The sequence below is a fragment of the Mustelus asterias genome, chromosome 7, assembly GCF_964213995.1.
Source record: "Mustelus asterias chromosome 7, sMusAst1.hap1.1, whole genome shotgun sequence".
NCBI lineage: Eukaryota > Metazoa > Chordata > Chondrichthyes > Carcharhiniformes > Triakidae > Mustelus > Mustelus asterias.
In genome coordinates this window covers 35,604,939-35,629,216 of record NC_135807.1, presented here as the reverse complement: position 1 = coordinate 35,629,216, position 24,278 = coordinate 35,604,939, and the positions used below count along the sequence as shown (strand labels likewise).

The following is a 24,278-nucleotide window of genomic DNA, read 5'->3' as shown; positions in this document are numbered from 1 at the left end:
TTTCACTACTCAATGCACAGAAGTCCTTCCAGCAATGACCAATCCTCTAATGAAGTCAAACTTCCTGATTTCAGTAATTCAAGTCTGAACTAAAATTCAGCCTTGATATTCCCCTTTCCCAGATTGCAATGGATGATTTCCTCGTGTTTGACAAATAAAAATAAGCATTATGTTTATGCTTCGGTCAGTTCTATTTTTAAGTCCTGCAAGAGGCCAGTTCAAGCATGCTTTAGTTAGAGGACTAGTGATACACAATGACAGCAAATGTTACATGCTTTATAAAAATACATATTTTGTTTCATTAAGTTGCAGTCAAACCATGTTCTAAGGAACCAAAATGGTAACACTTACTAAACCAGAAAATGTTAATCTCAGAGTACATCCAGTCACGGAAGAGGAAATATAACAAATAAATCAAAGGAGTTTTGCGATAGTTATATAGGATTTTAGTGAGACCACACCTGGAGTATGGCCTCTGTATTGAAAGGAAAGATTTACTTGCATTGGCTGCGGTACAGCAAAGGTTTATTGTATTGACTCCTAAAATAAGAGTGTTGTCCTACTTTGAGAGGATTAGAGACAATTGGGCATATAAAATACAAGATTCTGAAGAGGCTTGACAGAGGGACACAAAGATTGTCTTGCCCTAGCCATGGAATCTGGAACACACAGTCTTAAGATAAACGGTCAGTCATTCAGGACTAAAATGGGGAGAAATTTCTTCACTATTGTAAATTTTTGGAATTATCTCCCCAAAGAGTTGTGCATAATAGCTCATTAAGTTTATTTAAGGCTGAGGGGGACAAATATTTGGTCTGTAAGGGGTTTGGGGAACAGGTTTGGGAAAGTGGGTTGAGGCCAAAGATCAGCAATGCCAACATTGAAAGGCAGAGCAGGCTCCAGGGGCCCTATGGCCTACTCACTCTCCAGTTTCTGATGTTCTCATGAAAGTTTAACATTTGAGCCTTGACCCTCCATTGGCGCTTAAAAAGGATGTTAAAATCATACTTTTGTTTAATAATCTGTACATGTTCTTTTAGTACGAAGTTTAACAACACCAGGTTAAAGTCCAACAGGTTTATTTGGTAGCAAAAGCCACACAAGCTTTCGGAGCCCCAAGCTCCTTCTTCAGGTGAGTGGGAATTCCCACTCACCTGAAGGGGCTTGGGGCTCCGAAAGCTTGTGTGGCTTTTGCTACCAAATAAACCTGTTGGACTTTAACCTGGTGTTGTTAAACTTCTTACTGTGTTTACCTCAGTCCAACGCCGGCATCTCCACATCATGTTCTTTTAAACATCCTTCAATAACAACATGTTATACTAAAATGAAAAAAAAACTGCAAAAATCAAAACTCACCTTTGCATACTTGACTGCTTCATTCAACTTGTCCAATGAACTTTGAAAGTAAGCAAGCTGCAATAATAGAAAATCCACATGTATTTAACATCATACTGCAGCCCAGAGTCAAACAAATGCAATCATTTCAATTCAACCATAGGCTCACTTCACAAACTTCAAGGTTAAAAGAATGGTGAAGAACATTTTCTACTCACTCTTTCTCCGTATTTCTGTTGTTCTTCTGATTGCTTACCCATATGAAGCTGCAATAAAGTACAAAGAAAAGTATTGAGAATGCCAATTAGCAGGTGGAACTAGAAAGCTCCAGCTTCGGAGCCATGAGGTCATGCTGCAACTGTACAAAACTCTGGTGCGGCCGCACTTGGAGTATTGTGTGCAGTTCTGGTCGCCGCATTATAGGAAGGGTGTGGAAGCATTGGAAAGGGTGCAGAGGAGATTTACCAGGATGTTGCCTGGTATGGTGGGAAGGTCTTATGAGGAAAGGCTGAGGGACTTGAGGCTGTTTTCGTTAGAGAGAAGGTGGTTAAGAGGTGACTTAATAGAGGCAAACAAGATGATCAGAGGATTAGATAGGCTCTCACTGTCCACCCTTTTTCGTCGAACAGTGATAGCTAGCACGAGGGGACATAGCTTTAAATTGAGGGGTGATAGATATAGGACAGACGTCAGAGGTAGGTTCTTTACTCAGAGAGTAGTAAGGGTGTGGAATGCCCTGCCTGCAATAGTAGTGGACTCGCCAACATTAAGGGCATTTAAATGGTCATTGGATAAACATATGAATGATATTGGAATAGTGTAGGTTAGACGGGCATTAGATTGGTTTCACAGGTCGGCGCAACAGAGGGCTGAAGGGCCTGTACTGCGCTGTAATGTTCTATGCAACGAGAAAGGAATAAATGTCAGAACTGCTGTGAACCATAAAAAATATAATGCTAGTCAATGAGGCTGATAGTTTTTTTAAAATCATATATTTTAGTACCAAAATGTAGAGTGAATGTTTTCCAGAGAAAACTTATATTGTAGCCATAACAGGAGTTCAACAGAAACCCATGCCACTGAGCTTTGGCATACTGAATACGCCACATGCAAACTCTGACTTTGGAAAGAAACAAAACAACCACAGGTTCAGCAGGAGTTACAAAGGACAGAGAAATCCAGTCAGCAAAAGAATGACACCGCAAATACCAATTAATTCCTCCTTCTTGCCTGGAAGTGCAGTGGTGGCAAGTTCAATTGAGGCATTCAAGAGAACCCTAGATGATTATCTGAATAGAAACAATATGCAGTGCAATGGGGAAAAGGCAGAGGAATGGCACTAAATCATAATGCTCATTTGGAGAACCAGTGCAGGCATGAAGGGCCAAATGGCCTCCTTAGCACTATAACAATTCTGTGATTTTGTGAACAGCATGATACCTTCTGGCTCTAAGTTGGAATTTGACCAGCTGAGTAAATATGCAGAGATAAGTCTCATTTGCATACATCACTTAAAATAATTTAGCGTAATTATCTTTTCATAGATATTTTCTCTTTATTTCCAACATATATTTTACAGAAATTTGAAGGCTCTCACTTCAAAACAGTGCTTTTTGAATTCAGCCAATTGTCTGGTAGTTAAAGCACTAATTGTTGTGCTAACCCATACAGACCAAAAGAGATTCCTGTGTGTAGATCCAAAAGATGGCCAAGCACAAGATGCTGTCATGACAGAATAACTCAACATTGATTTGGTTGGATTTATTCTTCAAAAACTGGGACTTCTGTGTAGCGCAGGGATGTAGTCACATTTAAAGAAGAGGCAGATCTTTCAGAATGGAAATAGGAGAAAACTCAGAGGCGAGGGTTTAACAGGAGAAGCATGTTCTCAGAGAACAGCAGAAATTCAGAGTCTTAAATTTTCCATACAATGCTACTTACATGTGCGACTGCGGCATAGTAATAAATCTTCATTTGTACCAGCTTCTTCCAATCTTTCTGAAATTTCCCGATAAGTGAAGCAGTCTCTGAGTTTTCCAGGGCACGACAAGCTTCCTTATAATAATCAACCACCTGGCAACAATGCAAACTATAAATCTCTTACCCAGTCACCATATTACCAACAATGCAGCCAGAATTGTTACTTTTCTCCTCCTCCTTTAAGTCTGCACCAAAAGATTCTGAACATAGATTTCAATCCAATAACTAAAAGCTGCAGACCAAAGAAACTGGGGAGTAATTGAGAGAAAAGTCGAAGGCACTTCCTCTTCACGTCATTTCAAAACCAAATTAAAGATACCCACTCCAAGTATTATCAGGATTTCATTATGAAGTAGTTGTTATTAAGGTGAACCAGGAAATGCAGTACATCCGGACTGCAACTTTTCGGACTGGAGGCAGGTTGCTAGCGGAGTGCCACAGGGATCAGTGCTTGGTCCTCTGCTCTTTGTGATTTTTATTAATGACTTAGAGGAGGGGGCTGAAGGGTGGATCAGTAAATTTGCTGATGACACCAAGATTGGTGGTGTAGTGGATGAGGTGGAGGGCTGTTGTACGCTGCAAAGAGACAGATAGGATGCAAAGCTGGGCTGAAAAATGGCAAATGGAGTTTAATCCTGATAAATGTGAGGTGACTCATTTTGGTAGGACTAATTTAAATGTGGATTACAGGGTCAAAGCTAGGGTTCTGAAGACTGTGGAGGAACAGAGAGATCTTGGGGTCCATATCCACAGATCTCTAAAGGTTGCCACTCAAGTGGATAGAGCTGTGAAGAAGGTCTATAGTGTATTAGCTTTTATTAACAGGGAGTTAGAGTTTAAGAGCCGTGGGGTTATGCTGCAACTGTACAGGACCTTGGTGAGACCACATTTGGAATATTGTGCACAGTTCTGGTCACCTCACTATAAGAAGGATGTGGAAGCGCTGGAAAGAGTGCAGAGGAGATTTACCAGGATGCTGCCTGGTTTGGAGGGTAGGTCATATGAGGAAAGGTTGAGGGAGCTAGGGCTGTTCTCTCTGGAGCGGAGGAGGCTGAGGGAGACTTAATAGAGGTTTATAAAATGATGAAGGGGATAGATAGAGTGAACGTTCAAAGACTATTTCCTCGGGTGGATGGAGCTATTACAAGGGGGCATAACTATAGGGTTCATGGTGGGAAATATAGGAAGGATATCAGAGGTAGGTTCTTTATGCAGAGAGTGGTTGGGGTGTGGAATGGACTGCCTGCAGTGATAGTGGAGTCAGACACTTTAGGAACATTTAAGCGGCTATTGGATAGGCACATGGAGCACACCAGGATGATAGGGAGTGGGATAGCTTGATCTTGGTTTCAGATAAAGCTCGGCACAACATCGTGGGCCGAAGGGCCTGTTCTGTGCTGTACTGTTCTATGTTCTATGTAACAGTCAGAACAACATCTAACATGTAGGTCACGTGCAGATTTGGTCATGTTTCCAGAAAAATGATAAAAGTTCAGAAAAGGATGATGTATCGCTATTATAGGGACTCAACTCTACTGAACTCATTGCGACTGGAAAAAAGCCAAGGTGACATGATAATGGCCATTACAAGAACAATGTTAAGGTAGAAGTAAGCAATTTATTTGAGAATACAATTACAAACAAATCACAAGTCTCAAAGGGAAAGTGCTCGAGGAAATTTTTAAACACAATAGTTAAAAGAAAGGTTGTGGATCAGAAGATGGGAAAAATGACAATTTAGTGGAAGTGTCAAGAATGGAACAAGATTCAAAGATTCAAGGATTTTTCCATCTACCCCTCAGATATGTGGAACAAATTAACAGAGAAAGTTGAGTTGATCTCGAGGCAATCAACATCTTTAATAAATAAGTTCTGTCAGAAATGATTGCGAGATAGATATATAAATAGATTTGAGTAGCAACAATATCTTTGGTTGGGATGAGAAGGGAAGAAAGAATTTAAGATTCAGGTAAGGAAATTTGGTTGCAGAAGAAGTAGGCTTTATGCATCCAATGCCTTTTTAAACTTAGGGTTTTGTATTATCTATGTTTTTGGAATAATGTAGAAATTTGGATTTTTCCTCATCCCAAATTTTTCATAAAGATATAAACTGTACAGTATTAATGCACATTGTTACATACCTGGGCACTGATTCTTGCTACTAGAAAACTTTTTCTGTTGTCTAGCATAGACTTTTCCAGCAGACACTCCTGAGCTTGTCCCTAAAGTAATGAGACAGCAGAAAAGTGTGATCATTGAAAAACGTAGCATCTATTTTGACATGAACCATTAATGACTAACCCATTTATTCAGCTCGAACAACTAAAAACAGTCATTTTGCAATTTGTCAGTTGAGAATGCAGTTGATGAGGTGATTTATTTAATTAATGCTGTGTCTCTTAATAAGAATGCATACATCAGCACAAGGGATGTATCTTCATCCACACCAGAGAAATACAATTGCTTTGAACAGGGCAAGTCCCCTTGCCAAACTTTACTGGTTGCCTGAGTTTCAGCATTAACATCTTTGAAGAAAGAAAACCTCTATATCATTGTTTGAGTCTACTTCCATAATCTTCTCCAGCCCTATGGCAACTTCAGTTTCTTATTCAAACTGCAACTGAGGGCCAACCATGCATGCTCTCCATTACTAAAACTGCTTATTTTCACCTCTATAACCAATTACTCACCCTTTCCCCTCAATGCCTTATAATTAAAATTCTCGTGTTTCTATCATTCCAAATGGTGCAGTTTTCCCCAGTGGTATTATCTTACTCCCCTCAGATTCTGCATTCTTGTGCATCCAGCTCCTTCGCCTGACCACAAGTGGTCCCACATTCTTAAATTCCCTCTCTAGTTCTCCACGAGCAGAAATTTCTTCACCCAGAGAGTGGTGAGCCTGCGGAATTCTCTACCACAGAAAGCAGTTGAGGTCAAAACATTGTACGTTTTCAAGGAGTTAGATATAGCTCTTGGGGCTAAAGGAACTAAAGGATATGGGGGGAAAAAGCAGGAACAGATTAGTGATTTGGATGATCAGCCATGATCATACAAATGGTGGACCAGGTTTGAATGGCCGAATAGCCTACTCCTGGTCCTATTTTCTATGTTTCCATGCACCTTCCTCCCTTATAACCCGTTTCTGTGACCCTAGCATCTGGTCACTTTCATGCCCTATACAAAGAACAAAGAACAACACAGCACAGGAACAGGCCCTTCGGCCCTCCAAGCCCGCGCCGCTCCCCGGTCCAGGATTGAATCCTGAATCCAGGATCCCCGCCCAATTTTCCAGCCTATCTACATCCTAATATCCTATCCACCGAGCTGTCCCTCACAGCTACGATGCTTTGTTCATCACAACCTATTAACTCACCCCCACCCCCCCATTCCAGACCATGTGATCTCCAGGGAGAGGCGAAAACCCAGAGTGAAAACCCCAGGGCCAATATGGGGAAAAAAAATCTGGGAAATTCCTCTCCGACCCCCTGTGGCGATCGAAACGAGTCCAGGAGATCACACTGGCCCTGATCAGAAAATGCTTCCCAACCCTATTCATTTCCACTTCTGCTTTACGAACACCATCTGAATTCCCTGCCCCCGAGACAGGTTCCCAACTATCCGCAGTCTCGCTCTGTACTGGCACCAGCAAGATGATCATAGAATGAAGCCTGCTACGCTCCTTGCATTGAAGTATAAGCACTCCAGACCTCCAGGCCCAGTGAGGTCGTCCTCCCCCAGAGTGCTCTTCTTCTTTGCCAGCCTTGTCCCAGCCCCAAGCTCGTCCCCAGCCTCCACACTTATAGACCTAATATTTTGATCCCCACCCCCCTGCCATACTAGTTTAAACCCCCCCGAACTGCACTAGCAAAGCTCCCAGCCAGGATATTTGTGCCCTTCCAACTTAGTTGTGACCCCTCCCTCTTGTACAGGTGCCATCCTCTCCTGAAAACTTCCCATTGATCTATGAAAATGAAGCCCTCCCTCCTGGACCAGTCCTTTAGCCAGGCATTCATTTGTACCAACTCCCTATTCTTAGCCTCACTGGCACGAGGCATTGGGAGCAGCCCAGAGATGGCCACCCTAGTGACCCTACTTTTTAACCTATTTCCCAACTCCCTGAATTGCTCTCTTAGGATCCCCCTACTCTTCCTATCTACGTCATTTCCACCAATGTGTATAATGACATCCGTTTCTTTATCTTCCCCTTTTAATATGCCTCCTATCCGCTCGGAGACATCCGTGACCCCAGCACCAGGTAGGCAGACTACCATCCTGGAGTCCCGTTCGCACCCACAGAATCGCCTGTCTGTGCCTCTAACTGATGCATCCCCCACCACGATCGCTCTCCTAACCCCTCTCTTCCCTTTCCGGGCCACAGAGCCTGACTGTGTGCCAGTGACCCGGTCACTGTGTCTTACCACTGGAGAGGCACACTCCACCACACTATCCAAAACAATATACCTGTTTTGGAGTGGGACAACCACAGGTGACCCCTCTTCTAACTGTTCACTCCCCTCCCCTCTCACACCTGTCACCAAGCCCTTCCTATTTTGAGAGACCGCCACTGGAGTACTCCCTGGTACTTTATCCTTCTGCCCTTTACTCCTCCTAACTGTGACCCACGTGTCTTCCTCCCGATGCCCCGGTGTAACTAGTTGCCTATAACTCCTGTCAATTTTTCTCCCATTTTCCCTGACTAGACCAAGGTCAGCGATCTGCAGCTCCAGTTCCATGACACGGTCCCTCAAGAGCTGCAGTTCCACGCACCTGGCACATATGTGAACCTCTGGGAAGCTAGGTGTTTGCAGGAACTCCCACATCCCACATCGGAAGCACTGAACTGGCCGATCACTCATACCTGCCCTTATCCTTTATAGGGTTGGATAAAAAATAACTAGCCTTGCCTCGCCCTTTCAGCCTAAGCCCTGTGAGCCAAAGCCCTTATAGTTCACACTCTGCTTCCCACTCACTACACTGCCCGCTCCCGACGCTGCCCGCTGTATAGTGCAGCCGGCTTTTTATGCTCCCGGCGAACGCCCCAGGTAACTGCCTTTTATACTAAGACTCAACCTCCCAGAATCCCCTTCAGCTGACCTCACTTCCTCAATTCAAAACCCTGAAAAAAGCCCGCGAAATATACAAGGAATACCCTTAAATGAATAAATGAATAATTAAATCACTTCTTTGCTTACTCTCAGCACTCCTGCTAAGACTCTCTCCCCCAGTCTCACTCCAGTCAAACAAAGAGGTCGAACCCCCAGGTAACTGCCTTTTACCTCCTGCTTTAACTCAGTGATTTTATTGTTTGTACCCAAGTGCTTTGAAACATTGTTAGTCATTGTTAGACATGGTAAAAATAATCATAGAAATCATAGAAACCCTACAGTACAGAAAGAGGCCATTCGGCCCATTGAGTCTGCACCGACCACAATCCCACCCAAGCTCTACCCCCACATCTCTACATATTTACCCACTAATCCCTCCAACCTACGCATTTCAGGACACACTAAGGGCAATTTTTAGCATGGCCAATCAACCTAACCCGCACTTCTTTGGACTGTGGGAGGAAACCCACGCAGACACGAGGAGAATGTGCAAACTCCACACAGACAGTGACCCAAGCCGGGAATCGAACCCAGGTCCCTGGAGCTGTGAAGCAGCTAACCACTGTGCTCCCGTGCCACCCAAATAACTTGTATTTCAACAATGTGCACCGCTTTACTCCTCATGATAAGGTCCACTGTCTCTTCTCACTCTCACCAACAATATTGCTAGTACAGCCTTCAAACTATCATGTCCCTGCATTCTAGAATTTGTTTGCAGCACCTGAATTTACATTCGGAAAGTTTACTATTTTGATTGTTTTTGATTACATCTACTAATCTCTCCCTCTTGCTGCTTAGTGGCCAGCAATCTCCCTGCAAAGAACTTTGAGACATTTGACTGTATGAAAGACACTTAAAATCTGTGCTGATTTTAATTAAACAAATTTTAAATCAGTCAGTTGTGCCTTTATTCCATTTAACGGACTAAATTATTTTCAAATCCTGGTTAGATGTCCAACTAGAAAATGAAAATAAATCCAGTTCCCTTTCCTAAAGGGTATTTTTGCCAACTAATGCACTTTGTTCAGGATGAACTTGGACGCCTTACCCATCCTCATAAAAAAACCTACAATGATCGAAGTGCAAAACTCTCCTGAACTTGTGCCTTATTAACACTGTCATTACTGCAGGAACACCTCAATAAAAGTCAGCTAATGGTGTTAGGTCACTTTATAAACAACTTCTCAGTGCTGGCATTTGTAATAACATAAATTCTCCTTTTTAATTTATTTCAATAGCCACAGAAACATACCATAATGGTTCAGTGGCTTAACCACTTCAGTTCCACTAAGTTTTCCAGAATAAATCTCAGTTTAGCAAAAATAAAGGAAAGCTATGAGGAGACAAGTCCACAGATATAGGTATTACACAAATGTGATATTACAGCACAGACATTTGATACATTTGTGAGACATTCCTCTCCATATTTCATTCTAAACGTGTTGACACCTATTAAAATAGTGAACAGTAGAATGTTCAACAGTCAGCATTTTTGATTGTATTGCAGTCACTGGTTGGCTTATACTTATGCCAAGACCCAAACTTGTATAATTAAGGTACACATCTTATGTACGACATCACTGAAAGAATACATCAAACTCTTATTTACACAATCATTGTGACTGCCTGAGTACTTAACTCTTTTCCATCAACACATCTTGCTCTGAAAATCTGCTTTTCTCCTGTGGAAAGGAGAATACAGCACCAAAAGGCAGATAAAGCATGATAGCACCAGTTGCAAAATACATAATTATCCAAGATCTTCTATGCATTGTAAGAGACAAAAAAAATCACATGTTATGTCACATACCACAAACATGTGACACAAAATTCACCAAAATACTTTTCAAGTGGTAATTCAATTTTCATCTCTCCTCAAAAATTCAACTGCATTTCAACTACATCAAGTCATCTTATGCACGCAAGCAAGCATGCACATATGCAGGTGGTAGAATGCAATCTTGCACAACTTTGAACCCCCATCTTGCGTTTCGCCCTTACCAGCATGAGATTAATGTTAAGATTGAGGATTTGATGGCTCATGTCTACACTGTAAGAGTGGCTGAAGTGATCCCGTAGATAGGAGAAAGCTCCTGCTGAGCACTGAAAGTGTGTACAGGAAACCTTCATGCCCTGCAAGGAAGCAACAGAAATGCAATGACTGGATATGTCTTTAAACAAAAAAATCATCAAAAGCTAAAATCAGTAAAAATAGCTCACTGTGCAGTTACTTGATTATATTATTACCCACCTCCTCAGTCACTCTGTTATCCACAGCTCCGAGCATTGAGTGAAGGGCCCCTGGGAGAATAAAATGCATCAACAATTCAATAATCTACTAATGCAAAGAATTGGCTTTGCAAGTGCAATATGAAAATAATCTAGTCTCAACCCAGTCCCTGGCGCATGTGACCAAAGCATAAATCTATTCTAATTTCTCATTGTACAACAATCCCAGTCAGAACCCACAGAACGACTCATGTTGGAAGTTGAAAAGGGCTGCATCTGGCCAAATGCAGTTAACTTCATGTATGAAGTCCTAATTCCTTTTTTATTTTTGGGAGAGACAACAAGGATAAAGTACAAAGGAACACTCAGGATCTATGACATAATCAGTCCATGCCAGTGTTTCTACCCCAATCGAGCCTCCTACCACCTTTTCTCATATAGCAGATTAAAACTAATAAAACGAATAATCTAGTACCATAAACACTAGGTTACCAACCCAGTGTTCATTGCAAATGAATTAAGTGGATTAGTAATGAAGACGAGTCTGGACCAGTAGTTCAACCATGTGATGATACTATGCATTTAAGAAATGTATTTATATCATGTTTCTTGTGAGGGGTATGTTTAAAATTCAGCTGTGGTTTATCCAGTGCCGACCTGTCTGCCAACCAGGCAGTTCCATGCCGAGAATGCAGGAGAATACTTGATGCTAGGTCATGGGGTGTTTATTTTAATCTGAGCTAATTCATTTTTTGTTTGTTTTGGGTTTTCCTTTGAGGTTTCAGAGTAGGGTTTAATTAGGTTGATTGTCAAGAGAAAAATTCATGAATGGGCAGAGCTAAACTTAGAGAAAAAGCAATTTAGTTTCTGCTTGATCCTGAAAGAGATGTTTTTCTTTCTCTGGAGGCTGCTGTTTGAGTGTCAGAAGATAGATGTCCCTCTGTTTATCCATCTCCAGAAGTGTTCAAAGATTTGAGGACTGGCAACTCACATACCAGCCTGTGTTGTTTGCTAACTGATTTTGAAGAAAGTCTATGAGGAATATTGCTTAAATTGGAACTAATAGAGACACGTCAGCAGTTAAGAATTGTAAATTGTCATATTTAAGTGTTTCAAATGGTAAAAGTTAAGGGGTCAATAAAATCACACCTAGAATGAAACACTTTATCCTCAAATAAAAAGTTAGTTGAGGTCTAATCTAATTTAATAATATATCTTGGGGTTTCTGATCTGGTCCCCAACACAAATCATAGAATCCTTACAGCGCAGAAGGAGGCCATTCCAGACACCGAGTCTGTACTTACTCTCCAACAGAGCATCTTACCAGGCCCAACCCCTGCCCTATGCCGGTAACCCCTCATATAACCCCAGCTAATCCCCAATCTACACATCTTGAGACACTAAGGACTAATTTAGCATGGCCAATCCACCTAACCTGCACATCTTTGGACTGTGGGAGGAAACCAGAGCACCCGGAGGAAACCCATGCAGACACGGGGAGAACGTGTAAACTCCACACAGACAGTCACCCAAGGCTGGAATCGAATCCGGGTCCCTCGTGCTGCGAGGCAGCAGTGCTAACCACTGTGCCACCATGACTTCAAATTTCCCAACTGGTTTCAAAAAGTCTAGTATTTGAAAAAAAACCTCGGACCAGTGACTCTAAAGCAATTGGATTGTCATAAAATCCAAACTAATTCATTAATGTCCTACAAGTCCAGCTTATACACGAATCCTGTCACATAAATGATTTACTCTTACCTATCCTTAAAAGTAGTAGAGTTGACGCAGCTTTAGCAAACCACACCACTTTTGCAAAGGCAACTAGGGATGGGCAAGAAATCCCAGGCTTGCAGATGGTGTTATTATAGGAATTAATTAAAAAAGCAAGGTGCATGAATTTTAAAATAACACACTTATTTAACAAGGAGGAAAAAAAATACTCTTGTAAGTGCAATTTAACAAACCTTTTTCAAGAGCAACAGTAAAAGATCACTGCCTAAGACATTTTGCTGTACAAGTCTAGAACTGAATAATTATAACTACTTACCCAGGTTATATAGAATGCAGGCCTGTTCATAGCAGATCTCATCAACAGTTACTGTCTTGCCAGAAAAGATCTCGGTCCTGTAATTTGAGCAAACACATCAGGTTGCCATTACATACATCCCATTAATTCCATTGGATTAATGCAGCACAGCAGACTGAATCTCAATGTGAACTGAGCAGGCTTGTACAGGTCATGCTCAAGATGATTAGTATTCAATAAACTAGATTTGTCTGAACACTCTCATATATAATTATACAGTACTTCAACACCCAGTATTAACCTGGCATCTTGCGTGAGCTTGTAATCTCTTCAAATAATTCTCGTTTGTCTTTCTTTTGACTGCACACACCGTGTCCAACTCGAAGGCCTATAGCTAGGCCAGCTGACAAAATCCATGTTGTAGTGTTAGCAATGTTACAATGTGTCGTGCCATACTGATATTGTTTCAGGGAGGCGGTAAGACAGTATAAGAAGGATGTGGAAGCATTGGAGAGAATGCAGAGGAGATTTACCAGGATGCTGCCTGGTTTGGAGGGTAGGTCTTATGAGGAAAGGTTGAGGGCTTTCCTCTTTAGAGCAGAGGAGGATGAGAGGCGACTTAATAGAGGTTTATAAGATGAGAGGGATAGATAGAGTGGGCGTTCAGAGACTATTTCCTCGAGTGGATGTAGCTGTTACTAGGGGGCATAACTATAAGGTTCATGGTGGGAGATATAGGAGGGATGTCCGAGGTAGGTTCTTTACTCAGAGTGGTTGGGGTGTGGAATGGACTGCCTGCTGTGATAGTGGAGTCGGACACTCTAGGAACTTTCAAGCGGTTATTGGATAGGCACATGGAGCACACCAGAACGATAGGGAATGGGATAGCTTGATCTTGGTTTCGGACAAAGCTCGGCACAACATTGAGGGTCGAAGGACCTGTACTGTTCTATGTTCCATATGTGTTTCCCTCTCCCATAAAGGGAAACAGCTGTACAGGATCCCCCTCATTAGTATGGCTGATACAGGTTAAGAGTTTTAAGCCTGATTAGAAAAATAAAGCAAATCTTGAAATGATAATACAAACTACTGAACCATGGAGAACAAATGATTCCAAATTGGATCAATTTTCTGTGCTATGTTAATTGATCCCAACAAAGCAGCGGTCGGGTGCCAAAAGAAGCCTCATACAAATCAACCCAGGCTCCCTTTTATGGAGGCTACAGTGCAATCCCACAACAAACAGAGCAGATTGAAACTCTGCAGTCTTGCCACATCCAGTAATGAATGGCGGGGGACTATTAAACTAACAGGAGGGGGGATGTATAATAACATCCCCATCCACGATGATGGTGTAGCCCAGCATATCAGTGTCAAAGACAAGGGTTTGCAACTAATTTCAGCCAGAAGTGGCCAGTGGATGATCCATCTCAGCCTCTGCCTGAAAATTGTGATATCAAGAAATGAAATGAATAAACAAAGGCTTTGGGCCCAGCAGCATCCCAATTGTAAGACTGAAGACATGCTACAGAACTAGCTGCATCCAGAGCCAAGCTGTTCAGAACAGCAACAGCACTGGCATCTGCTCAATTAAGTTGCACAGGCATGGCCTGTTCCAACAGTAGGCAAACAAGCCCAATTCAGCCAATTATTGCCCCACCAATCTTCCATTATCAGCAAAGTAATAGAAGGTGTCATCCACAGTACTATTAAGAAGCACTAACTCATCAATAACCTGCTCATCGATGCTCAGTTTGGGACCTGCCATTCGATTCAAGATCATTTAACATGGACAAAAGAATTGAGTTCCAGAGGTAAGCCAAGAGTGACTGTCTTTGACATCAAGATAGCAGTTGACTGGGTGTGACATCAAGGAACCCTAGCAAAAGTAACATCAATGGGAATAAAGGGTAAACTCATCAGTGGTTAGAATCACATACAGCACAAAATATGATGGTTTTGGTTGTTGGAGGTTAAATCAACTCATCTCCAGAACATCACTGCAGGAGTTCCTCAGCATAGTGTCCAAGACCCAACCACTTTCAGCTGCTTCATCAATAATTTTTCCTCCATCATAAGATCAGGAATGTAGATGTTTGCTGACAATCACAGTACTTAGTTGCACTTGCAGCTGCTCAGATAATGAAGCAATCCATGCCTGCGTGCAGCAAGCCCTGGATGTCAGGCTTGGGCTAAGTGGCTGGTATATTTGTATCACACAAGTGCCAGGCAATGACCAGCTTCAACAAAGGAGAATCAAACCGTATTTTCTTGACATTTAACAGCATGATCATCGATGAATTTCTCAGCATCAACATCATGGGATTACCGGTGATCAGAAATGTAACTGGGTCAGCCATATAAATACAGTAGCTCCAAAAGTAGGCCAGAGGCTGGGTATTCTGCAACAAGTAACTCACCTCCTGACTCCCCAATATCTGCCTACCACCTAAAAAAGGTACAAATCAGGCGTGATGGAATATTCCCCCACTTTCCTGGAAGAGTACAGCTCCAACAACACGAGCAATTTGGGACCATCCAGGACAAAACATCTCACTTGATTGGCAATTCATTCACTATCATAAACATTCACTTCATCCATCAACTGTCCGCAGTGGCAGCATTGTGCATCATCTACAAGATACACTGCTGCAACTTGCAAAGGCTCCTTTGATGGCACCTTCCAAACCCATGGCCTCTATCACCTAGAAGGGGCAGCAGACACATATGAACACCACCTTCGGCAAGTTCCCTTCCAAGTCTCTCACACACCCTGATTTGTAAACATATTGTCATTCCTTCACTGTTGCTGCGTCAAAATCCTGGAGTTCTTTTCCTAACAGTATTGTGGATGCACCTACAACACGGAGTGCAACTGGGAGGAGCGAGATTGCCCTTGACATCAAAACAGCTTTTGATCAAATGTGGCATCAATGAGTCCCAACAAAATTGAAGTCAATGGGATTCAGGGGAAAACTTTCCACAGGTTGGAATCATACCTAGTACAAAAAAGATGATTGTGGTTGTTGGAGGTCAAACATCTTGGGTTGAATTTTCCCGTCCCGTCCGCCACAGGAATCATAGCAGGTGGGACGGGATCATGCAAAGGTCCATTGACCTCGGGTGGGAATTTCTGATCTTGGGACAATGCGGCCGGAAAATCTCACCCCTTATCTCCAGGACATTGAAGCAGGAGATCCTCAGAGTAATACCCTAGACCCAATCGTCATCAGCTACTTCATCAATGACCTTTCCTGCATCAAATGGTCAGAAGTGGGGATGTTCATTATCATTCACAAGTTCTCAGATATGGAAGCAGTACATGCACATATGCAGCAAGACCTGGACAACATTCAGGCCTGGGATGATAAGTGGCAAGTAACATTTGCACCACACAAGGGCCAGGCAATGACCATCTCCAGCAAGAGAGAATCTAACCAACTTCTAGACATTCAATGACATTACCATTGCTGAATCCTCCACCACTAACATCCTGAGGGTTACCATTGACTAGAAACTGACTAGAACAACTAGATAGATACTGTGGTTACAAAAGCAGGTCAGACGCTGGGAACTCTGCACCGAGTCACTTATCACCTGACTATTCAATGCCTGTTCATCATTTCCAAGGCACAAAATCAGGGGTGTGAAGCAATACCCCACCGGCCTGGACGAGTACACCTCCAACAACACTCAAGAAGCTCAACAACATCAAGGACCAGGCAGCCGCACAATTAGCTCCCCATCCATCATGTTAAACATTCACTGGCACAGTGACAGCATCAAGTATCAACAAGCTGCACCACAGCAACTCAACAAGGCTCCTTCGACAGCACCTCTGAAAACAAGTACCTCCATCACCAAGGAGGACAAGGGCACACCAACACATTTAAATTCTCCTCAAAGCCACGGAGCATCCTGATTTTAAACAATAGCACCGTTTCTTCACTATTACTGGGTGAAAAACCTTGAACTCGCTCACTAACAGCACTGCGGGTATAGATGCACCAGCTGGACTTCAGCAATTCATGAAGGCAACTGACCATCAACTTCTCTTGGACTATTAGAGATGGGCAATAAAGTACCGGCCTTGCCAATGATTTTCAATTTCATAAAAATCAAAAATAAAGTCCGTGCTGATAACAAATCTAACAGCAGGTGCTAAAATCAGCTACAACATAATTGGGCTATAGAAGCTATTTTTAAAGTGAGTCAAAAGTACCACTTCTAACCCTTACCACTGATTCTTGCTGAAAAGTAGAAGTGAATACAAGATTGGACATGGCTATGAGAATCTCCATAACGGTATCCCAGTAGAGGGCAAGGCCTTCAGGAGAAAACAGAAAGAAACGAAAATCTCAGGAGGAAAAACTGATCTTACCATGTGACCGGGACAGCTGCCTCTTCACCTAACCCCATGGGAATGCGACTCTGCAGATAGTGAAGCTGGCCAAAGTACTTCCTCAATGTACTGCATCCTTCAAAGTCTCTTGTAACATTTACAGCACTCTGCAACAGAATATCATTGTTTTGATTACCTGACAATTTTAAACAAATATAAAACTTTGCTTTTATGCACCATTTGTATTTCTTTTAACTCAAGGATACCAGGGACATTAGATCGTACTTCATATGAAAGGTTAAAACTACAATTTAATCTTTATTAATAATATTAACAGAGACGAAGGGCCTGGTTTTAACTCTACCAGAACGTTCTGGATGAAGTAGAATCAAGCCCAAAGAGTTCCAGCCTCTGCAATTGTTCTTTCCTCAAACATTTTTTAAAGAATCAAGCTGGTCATCTATACAACCCATCTTGTTTTATCCAGGCTTCCCTTCCTTTGCTGTATCCTGTACTATGACACCTCACCCAAGATTCTCAATTGGAGGGGGGGAAAAAGTACTTTAATTATAACTTGAGTTGTTCAAATAAATAAAGAGATAACTGATACTGATCCTCTCACTGTGATCTAAGAACAGAAGTTCACAAAATCTCAACTGGACCAGAAAACCATTCAAAGTTTTAACAAATTAAGTTAAACTCAAACAACAGATCTAGAATTTTATTTTACCCTGTATGTCCTTAGAAAAGAAACAGAATATATTGTGAATTTTACTGCACATACTACTGCAAATCAGCCATTAGCTCAAAGAATCTGTTCCACCACTTAAAGCTATATTTATGGCAAAGACCAGAAATTTGAATTTGCAGCATACATCAACTCTCTTGTCCTTACTGGTTTCAATTGGCTCTTGTTCTCCCAACAGCATGAATTTAAAATTTTATTTGTGCGCTTGAATGCCAACGCAAAACCTTGGGTGGAATTTTCCAGCCATTCGCGACAGCAGGATTTCCCGTCCCGCTACAGCAAACAGAGATTTGGCTGGGCGCCGAATTCTCCATCCTCTCCGGCAGTGGGGCGTGAACGGTTGAAGAATTCCGGCCCTTGTTCCATCTCCTTTCCAACTTCCTCCAGTTCAAGAGCCCCCACCAAACCCCCAGAACTCTAACTCACAACTCTTGTGCATCTCCCCCCTCTCTTTACTCCACCATTTGTCTGCAGCTGCTTATGCTCTCCAACACTCTGCCTAAATCCACCGACCACTCCACCTGCCTCTTTGTTCCGAGCTTTTAGACAAGCCTCCAAACAGTTCTCTCTTTGGCACATTACCATTTTTATTTTAAATGGTGTCAGCCTCTTTTAATGTTATGAGTTGCTATAAAAATGCAAGTTAGTATTCAATTTGACCTCAAAAATGTCCTCAACTGATGATGTACCCTGACAGCACCAAAAGAATGCACCTACTTCCAATTCCCTGAAGTACTTAAAGAACGCGAATTGTACAGCATCATGTGACCTCATTCTTGGATAGCTGCATTGAAAAACGATAGTGACCCTATTAAGTCTGCATACAGCTTGAGGAATGAAGCTAAAATTCAAGTCGACTGGAGTACACAATTGCAGTCTGGTTTTACTGAATTAACTGTTTGTTTTTCCATTTTCATAATTTAATATGAATGGTTTCGGAGCCATATTTACAATACAAGTAATTTCACTGCAGGTTCAATATGTGATAGTCACTTATGTGAGAATATTGTTATTTTTTGAAATTGTAAGTAACTGCTGGTTGTCACATATCATCATGACAGCCCCAGAAAAGAAACTGATGTAAAAGAAAAAAATCTGTGCTGCCTGGGAAATTTATGATTGTCAGGTTGGAAGTAATGATGGATTCCAGACTGGTCTTAGCTGCTAAAGCGTAGACAAGAAGTTTCAGGTTCGTGCTTCCCAACAGTTATTTGTAACTATATAAAATGGGCAATTATCCTGCACTCAGAACCATCTGATATGCCAATTTCAACTGGAGATTTTAGATGCTTCTGATTGTCTTAACATGAAAGGTTAGCATAATTAAAACCATTTCTAACTCCTGGGTATCTATAGTACCGACTCCCATGACACCTGCTGACTACCTTCAACTCCTGACTACCTCCACTGGACACTTAATCCCCTCCTCCTATTGACAAAATTACCCCAACACTTACCATACTCACAACTTCTCCTTGGCATGTCAAAGTGGCTAGACCTTTAAAAACTTACATGCCTTACAGCAGTTTATATTTTTGAGGGATATTGCATTATATTGTAAAGAAGACTGTGTACGCAGATGATTTAATTAAACTGGGGAACGGTTACCAGAGACAACATGTTTTGGAGAGTTGAGAGATAAAGGGGTAGAGGTGCTAAATGCATGCATTTGTAATGAGGTCATGGTAAAGTGGATTTACAAGTAAATAGGTTGGTTTAGAAATTTGCATTAGGAGAGAAATAGGGATTTGGCATTTCAATTGTTGAATTTAAAAGGGGAGTAAGGGACTTTTACAACTTAAAGGTTTCATAAGTAAATTAGAGAAGGTTATTAAATTTTATTTAACTTGAAAGGGAAGGCAATAGGAAAACATGATTTTTTTTTTTTTTAAATTGGAACAGTTGAGCTCAAAGGGCTTATGAGGACAATGGAATTGAAGATGAAAGGAATTAAGGATATTTAAGAAAAGATGTTAAGCTGAGTTGTGTTGGCTGTGTGGGGGAGATGTTCTGAGACCAGCTTTGTGCTGAGAGAATTTATGAAATCTGAAGCAACCATTCTGCAATCAGGAAAGTCTTTTTTTTTGGAGAACATTTTTATTTCTGAATTTTCTTGGATTTCACAGCAGAGTGGAAGGGTTTGAGAAGTCATTTGGCATTCCTTTACTATAGTGACAGCAGTTTTGCTTTGGATCAAACTACTAGAGTTTTAGAATTAACAATGTGTTGCCGAGAAGGTGTTTACTTGTGCATTCTGACCAAGTGGGTTCTTTTGGTGAGGCTTTGTAAGATGTTTTTATTGTGTACCTTTAAGATTGTGTGCTTAAGTTTTCTTCTTGTTAATATATCTTTTAATATTTAAAATCCCAAAAGAGTTACTGGAATTCTATGCTTCTTGGCTCAATAGGTTTCTCCTAGTTTTCCGAATACAAAGAAAGGTTCAGGTTCCCTTCTGGGATTTGGCTTGCTCAGTAAATAACATCAGCTGTGGTTGCAACCCTATACTAGTAATCTACACTAAACTAGATTAAAATATATTCTGTTTTGTATCTAGTGCAATTTTTCATTCACTGTTATGCTGCCAACCATCTTTGCCAAGCAGTAAACAAGGTGACATCACTGCCTCCAGCAGGTGTAGCCCATCCTAAAAGAGTTGATTTTTCCAGAGCAATTCAAAGACAGTTCTGATGTAAGAAGAATCAACAGTGGTAACTCATCTGTAAAAGCCATTGAAGTGGATATTGTACACAGTGTCTATACGTGTACTTTCCCCAATCCATCTGGCAGAAACAAAGTCATGAATCACAGAAAATACTGTAACATTTTTTCAGCTGCAGTGCTACAGAATATGGTTTGTGTTCCAGTTTAGCAGAATACAGTCACCATCTGAACATGACTCCTTGATATGGGTATGTTGCTCAAGTGCATTGCAACATTATTTCCGTTTCTTTATTATTTTTAAACTTGTGTGGCACGTTGTGCTTGGAAGCACTTGAGAGGATTAAACATGGAGTTTTTGAGCTTCAACAATCGAAAGTAGTACTTTAAAGCTCCAGCAGCGATCTGGTATTAGGTACGTACCTGCCTGAGCTGATCGAGTTTCTTCAGCTCCTCACTGTAGTTGTCAGGATTTTCACCATAATGCTTCAAAATATACTGAGGAATAAGTGATAAAATATTTAAAGTTAACAAAATAATCTTTCTTAATAACAATACAACTTTGCTTCTTAATTACAACATGATGCTAGATGTGGCACATATAATTCCCTAAAGCTCATCACCGCCCAGATTTTTAACTTTCAGAACCTCTTTTGTCATATCCAATAAAAATATAACTTCTTGGGCTCGTTAAGTTTAAAGAAGAACTAAAAGATATATAAATAGGATTAAAGATTAAGCATCTGGTTTTCAGTTTCATACAACTGACTTTGTATGTTTCTTTTCTTATCTATTTGAATGCAGCAAAAACATCTCCTGTCATAGTGTTGGAAGGAAAGAAAAATATCAGCTCTGCAGTCCACCCCATCCCCTGCCAAGAATCTTCCTCTGAACATTCTTCTCCAGGTGTGAAGAAGCCAATAAAGTATGCTTACTGTAATGCAGTCACTTATCTAATATCGTGAAACACGACAGCCAGTTTGTGCTCAGCAAGATCTCACAAACAGCAATGAGGTAAATGGCCAGATAATCTATTTTAGATATGGGTCTGCTTCCTTTGGAATTCCCCAAGTCACACTCAATCTCTCTCTACCTTTGAAATCTCAACTCACTGCTAATCAAATTATTGGTCACTTCTAATATCTCTCGTCTAGCTCCATTATATGTCCCTCACCTCCACTTGTGGAAATGATGTTTCTTACATTGAAGACATGCCATAAAATGGAAGCTGTTGCTGCTGGGCAGCGGGACAGTGTGTTATTGAATCAGTGCACAAGCCACAAAATGGTAGGTGGTTGCAAGTTTCCATCCATGGTCTACATCACATTGTGAGGGTCTGATCTCAGTTTTACCAGAATTCCAATGGAAGCATTCAGCTTCTAAAAAGGTCACAGTGTCATAGTTAAGTGGCTATGGCTCTCTCCTTGTTTGCAATGTTGTCTCTATGCTTTGTTAACAGGTAAACCATGGAAGGCAGAAATACCACATACACAATATGCAATTATTGCAGATTCTTTCTTCGATTATAACGCAAGGTTCCCTACTCCAATGACCTATTCCAATGTGGATTTAATATGACAATGATGAACTTGGAAAGATACTCAAGTCCACATTTTTCAAACCTTAATCTAAACTGCACTGTGGGTGTGCCTGCACCAGATGGATTGCAACAGTGAACTGCCCTGCCTTCTCAAGGACAATTAAGGATAAGTAACAATTGCCAGAGATGCCCATATTTCATGAAAGAATACAAAAAAAATTAAAATGAACTGGCCAATCTAACCAACATTTTTAGGTGCATGTATGTGGGCTATCGTCTGAATACTTTAGCCTAGAAGTAATGGCAATCATGCAGCATAACCTTGAGTCACATCATTAGCATTTCTAGCTGAGTCACAATCAGATACAAAATGTCATCTAATCGTTTACATCAGGGAATGTTTAACTCACTTGTACAATAGATCTCCAGAAGGTCCATAATTTTAAATAGGAACCTCAATTTCAAATACTTTGATGGAAAACAGCAAAATGTATAGCTAGTGACATTAGGCCATTCGTAAATGAAACAAAATTTCAGGCTCCAGTAACCAAATATGGTACACATTTGAAAAAAATGAGCATGTGTGGGTGGGTGGGGTATGAACATCTGTAAGTACTTTTGCTGTTAAATATTAATTATACTGACTTATACCTACATTAAAACCTTACATAAAAGGCAGCCTGCTGGCTATACAATGTAGTGGTTTGTCAATCGCAGTGACTTTGGGTAGCGGGATTGAAGTTATAGGGAAGAAAATGAACAGAAATTGGAACCTCTGCTTACAACATTCCAAGCTACCTGTCTATTGGGGTTGATGGAAGCAACATAATTAACTGCGGCATGGGAATGGCTCTTTCATGTCTGTAGGACTGTGGCTTGAGCATCAGCATCAGGAAGACAAATATCATGGTCCAGGATGTTGCTAGACCTCCATCTATCAACATTGACAATGAGATGCTGGAGGTTGCTGATAACTTCTCGGCCTTTTGGCTAAATCAAGTGTAGTTTTGCTGTGCTGCACTTGGTTGAAGTCATGAGGTTACACTGAGGCTTCATTGGAAGCAATTTTTTAAAGCGACATCTAGGCCTTTTGGCTAAGATGCAAATGAGATCAAGTCTTAGAGGAGGTGCAATGCTTGCTCCAATCAGCTTGGTTCATGTAGTTCAAACCCAAGACAGGAAGCAGCCAGCCTGTCTTGTCAGTTTGGATCTGGAATGTCTCACTTATTGAGACTTTGAATTGGACTTTGATTGGATTGAATTGGATATAAACACAATCTGTTGGGGCGGCACGATGGCACAGTGGTTAGCACTGCTGTCTCAAAGCACCAGGGACCTGGGTTCAATTCTGGCCTCAGGTCACTATCTGTGTGCAGTTTGCACATTCTCCCAGTGTCTGCGTGGGTTTCCTCCGGGTGCTCCAGTTTCCTCCCACAGTCCAAAGATGTGCAGGTTAGGTTGATTGGCCATGATTAAGTGCCCTTAGTGTCAGAGGGACTCGGAGAGTAAACATGTGGGATTACGGGGATAGGACCTGGGTTGGATTGTTGTCGGTGCAGGCTCGATGGGACAAATGGCTTCCTTCTACACTGTAAATTCTATGATTCTATGAACTTCACATATCCAAGGTCCACCATCACCAATCTGTCATTTGATGCTGAAATCAACAGACTCATCACAAGGCTGAATAAGAGAGTGTGGAACAACAGCCTAAGAACACCAAACTGCGAGTTTATCAAGCCTGTACACTCCTCTACAGTAAAAGTCATGCAATATCTCCTTTCAATATCAGCCACTGTTTCTCCACCATCTTGTAATTTAATCTATTTTCCCAGTCCACTTTGGCCAATTCTGTCTTCACAACTTGTGATTGGGTTTAAGACACTAATTTTAAACCCAAATTTCTCACCCTCAAACCAAATTGTATCATGCTATGATCACTCTTAGGATCCTTGACTATGAGGTCAATTATTAATCCAATCTCATTACATATCTAAAATAACCTGTTCCCTCGTTGATTCTAGAATGTTTAAAAATACCGTCTCAAATGTACTCAATGAATTCATCTTCTCGGCTATCTTTGCCAATTAAATTTGTTGTATTCATATGCAGATTAAAATCTCCCACAATTATTGCAGTCCATTTCTTAGAAGCCCCAATATTTTCTGATTCATACTCTGTCTCTAGCCTACAGTGTAGCTATTGGGGTGGGGGTGTCTATAAACCATGGGGTTGATAACCAGTCCACCAGTGTCTTCTTTCCTTTGCTATTTCTTATCTCCAGCCAAACCGATTCTACATTTCAATCCTCT

The 24,278-nt window shown here is 41.3% G+C and overlaps 1 protein-coding gene across 1 annotated transcript in view; it reads right to left on the bottom strand.

Moving 5' to 3' along the window:
- ptpn23a (protein tyrosine phosphatase, non-receptor type 23, a) overlaps nucleotides 1-24,278 on the bottom strand; it is an 87,369-nt gene that overhangs the window by 48,217 nt on the left and 14,874 nt on the right. The window contains exons 2-10 of the mRNA XM_078215856.1: nucleotides 20,850-20,924; nucleotides 17,060-17,187; nucleotides 12,700-12,776; nucleotides 10,672-10,721; nucleotides 10,422-10,553; nucleotides 5,457-5,537; nucleotides 3,277-3,408; nucleotides 1,554-1,601; nucleotides 1,357-1,413 (exon numbers count right to left, since the gene is read on the bottom strand). Of these exons, the coding sequence (XP_078071982.1) occupies nucleotides 1,357-1,413; nucleotides 1,554-1,601; nucleotides 3,277-3,408; nucleotides 5,457-5,537; nucleotides 10,422-10,553; nucleotides 10,672-10,721; nucleotides 12,700-12,776; nucleotides 17,060-17,187; nucleotides 20,850-20,924 (780 nt within the window). The remainder of the gene's footprint in view (nucleotides 1-1,356; nucleotides 1,414-1,553; nucleotides 1,602-3,276; nucleotides 3,409-5,456; nucleotides 5,538-10,421; nucleotides 10,554-10,671; nucleotides 10,722-12,699; nucleotides 12,777-17,059; nucleotides 17,188-20,849; nucleotides 20,925-24,278) is intronic.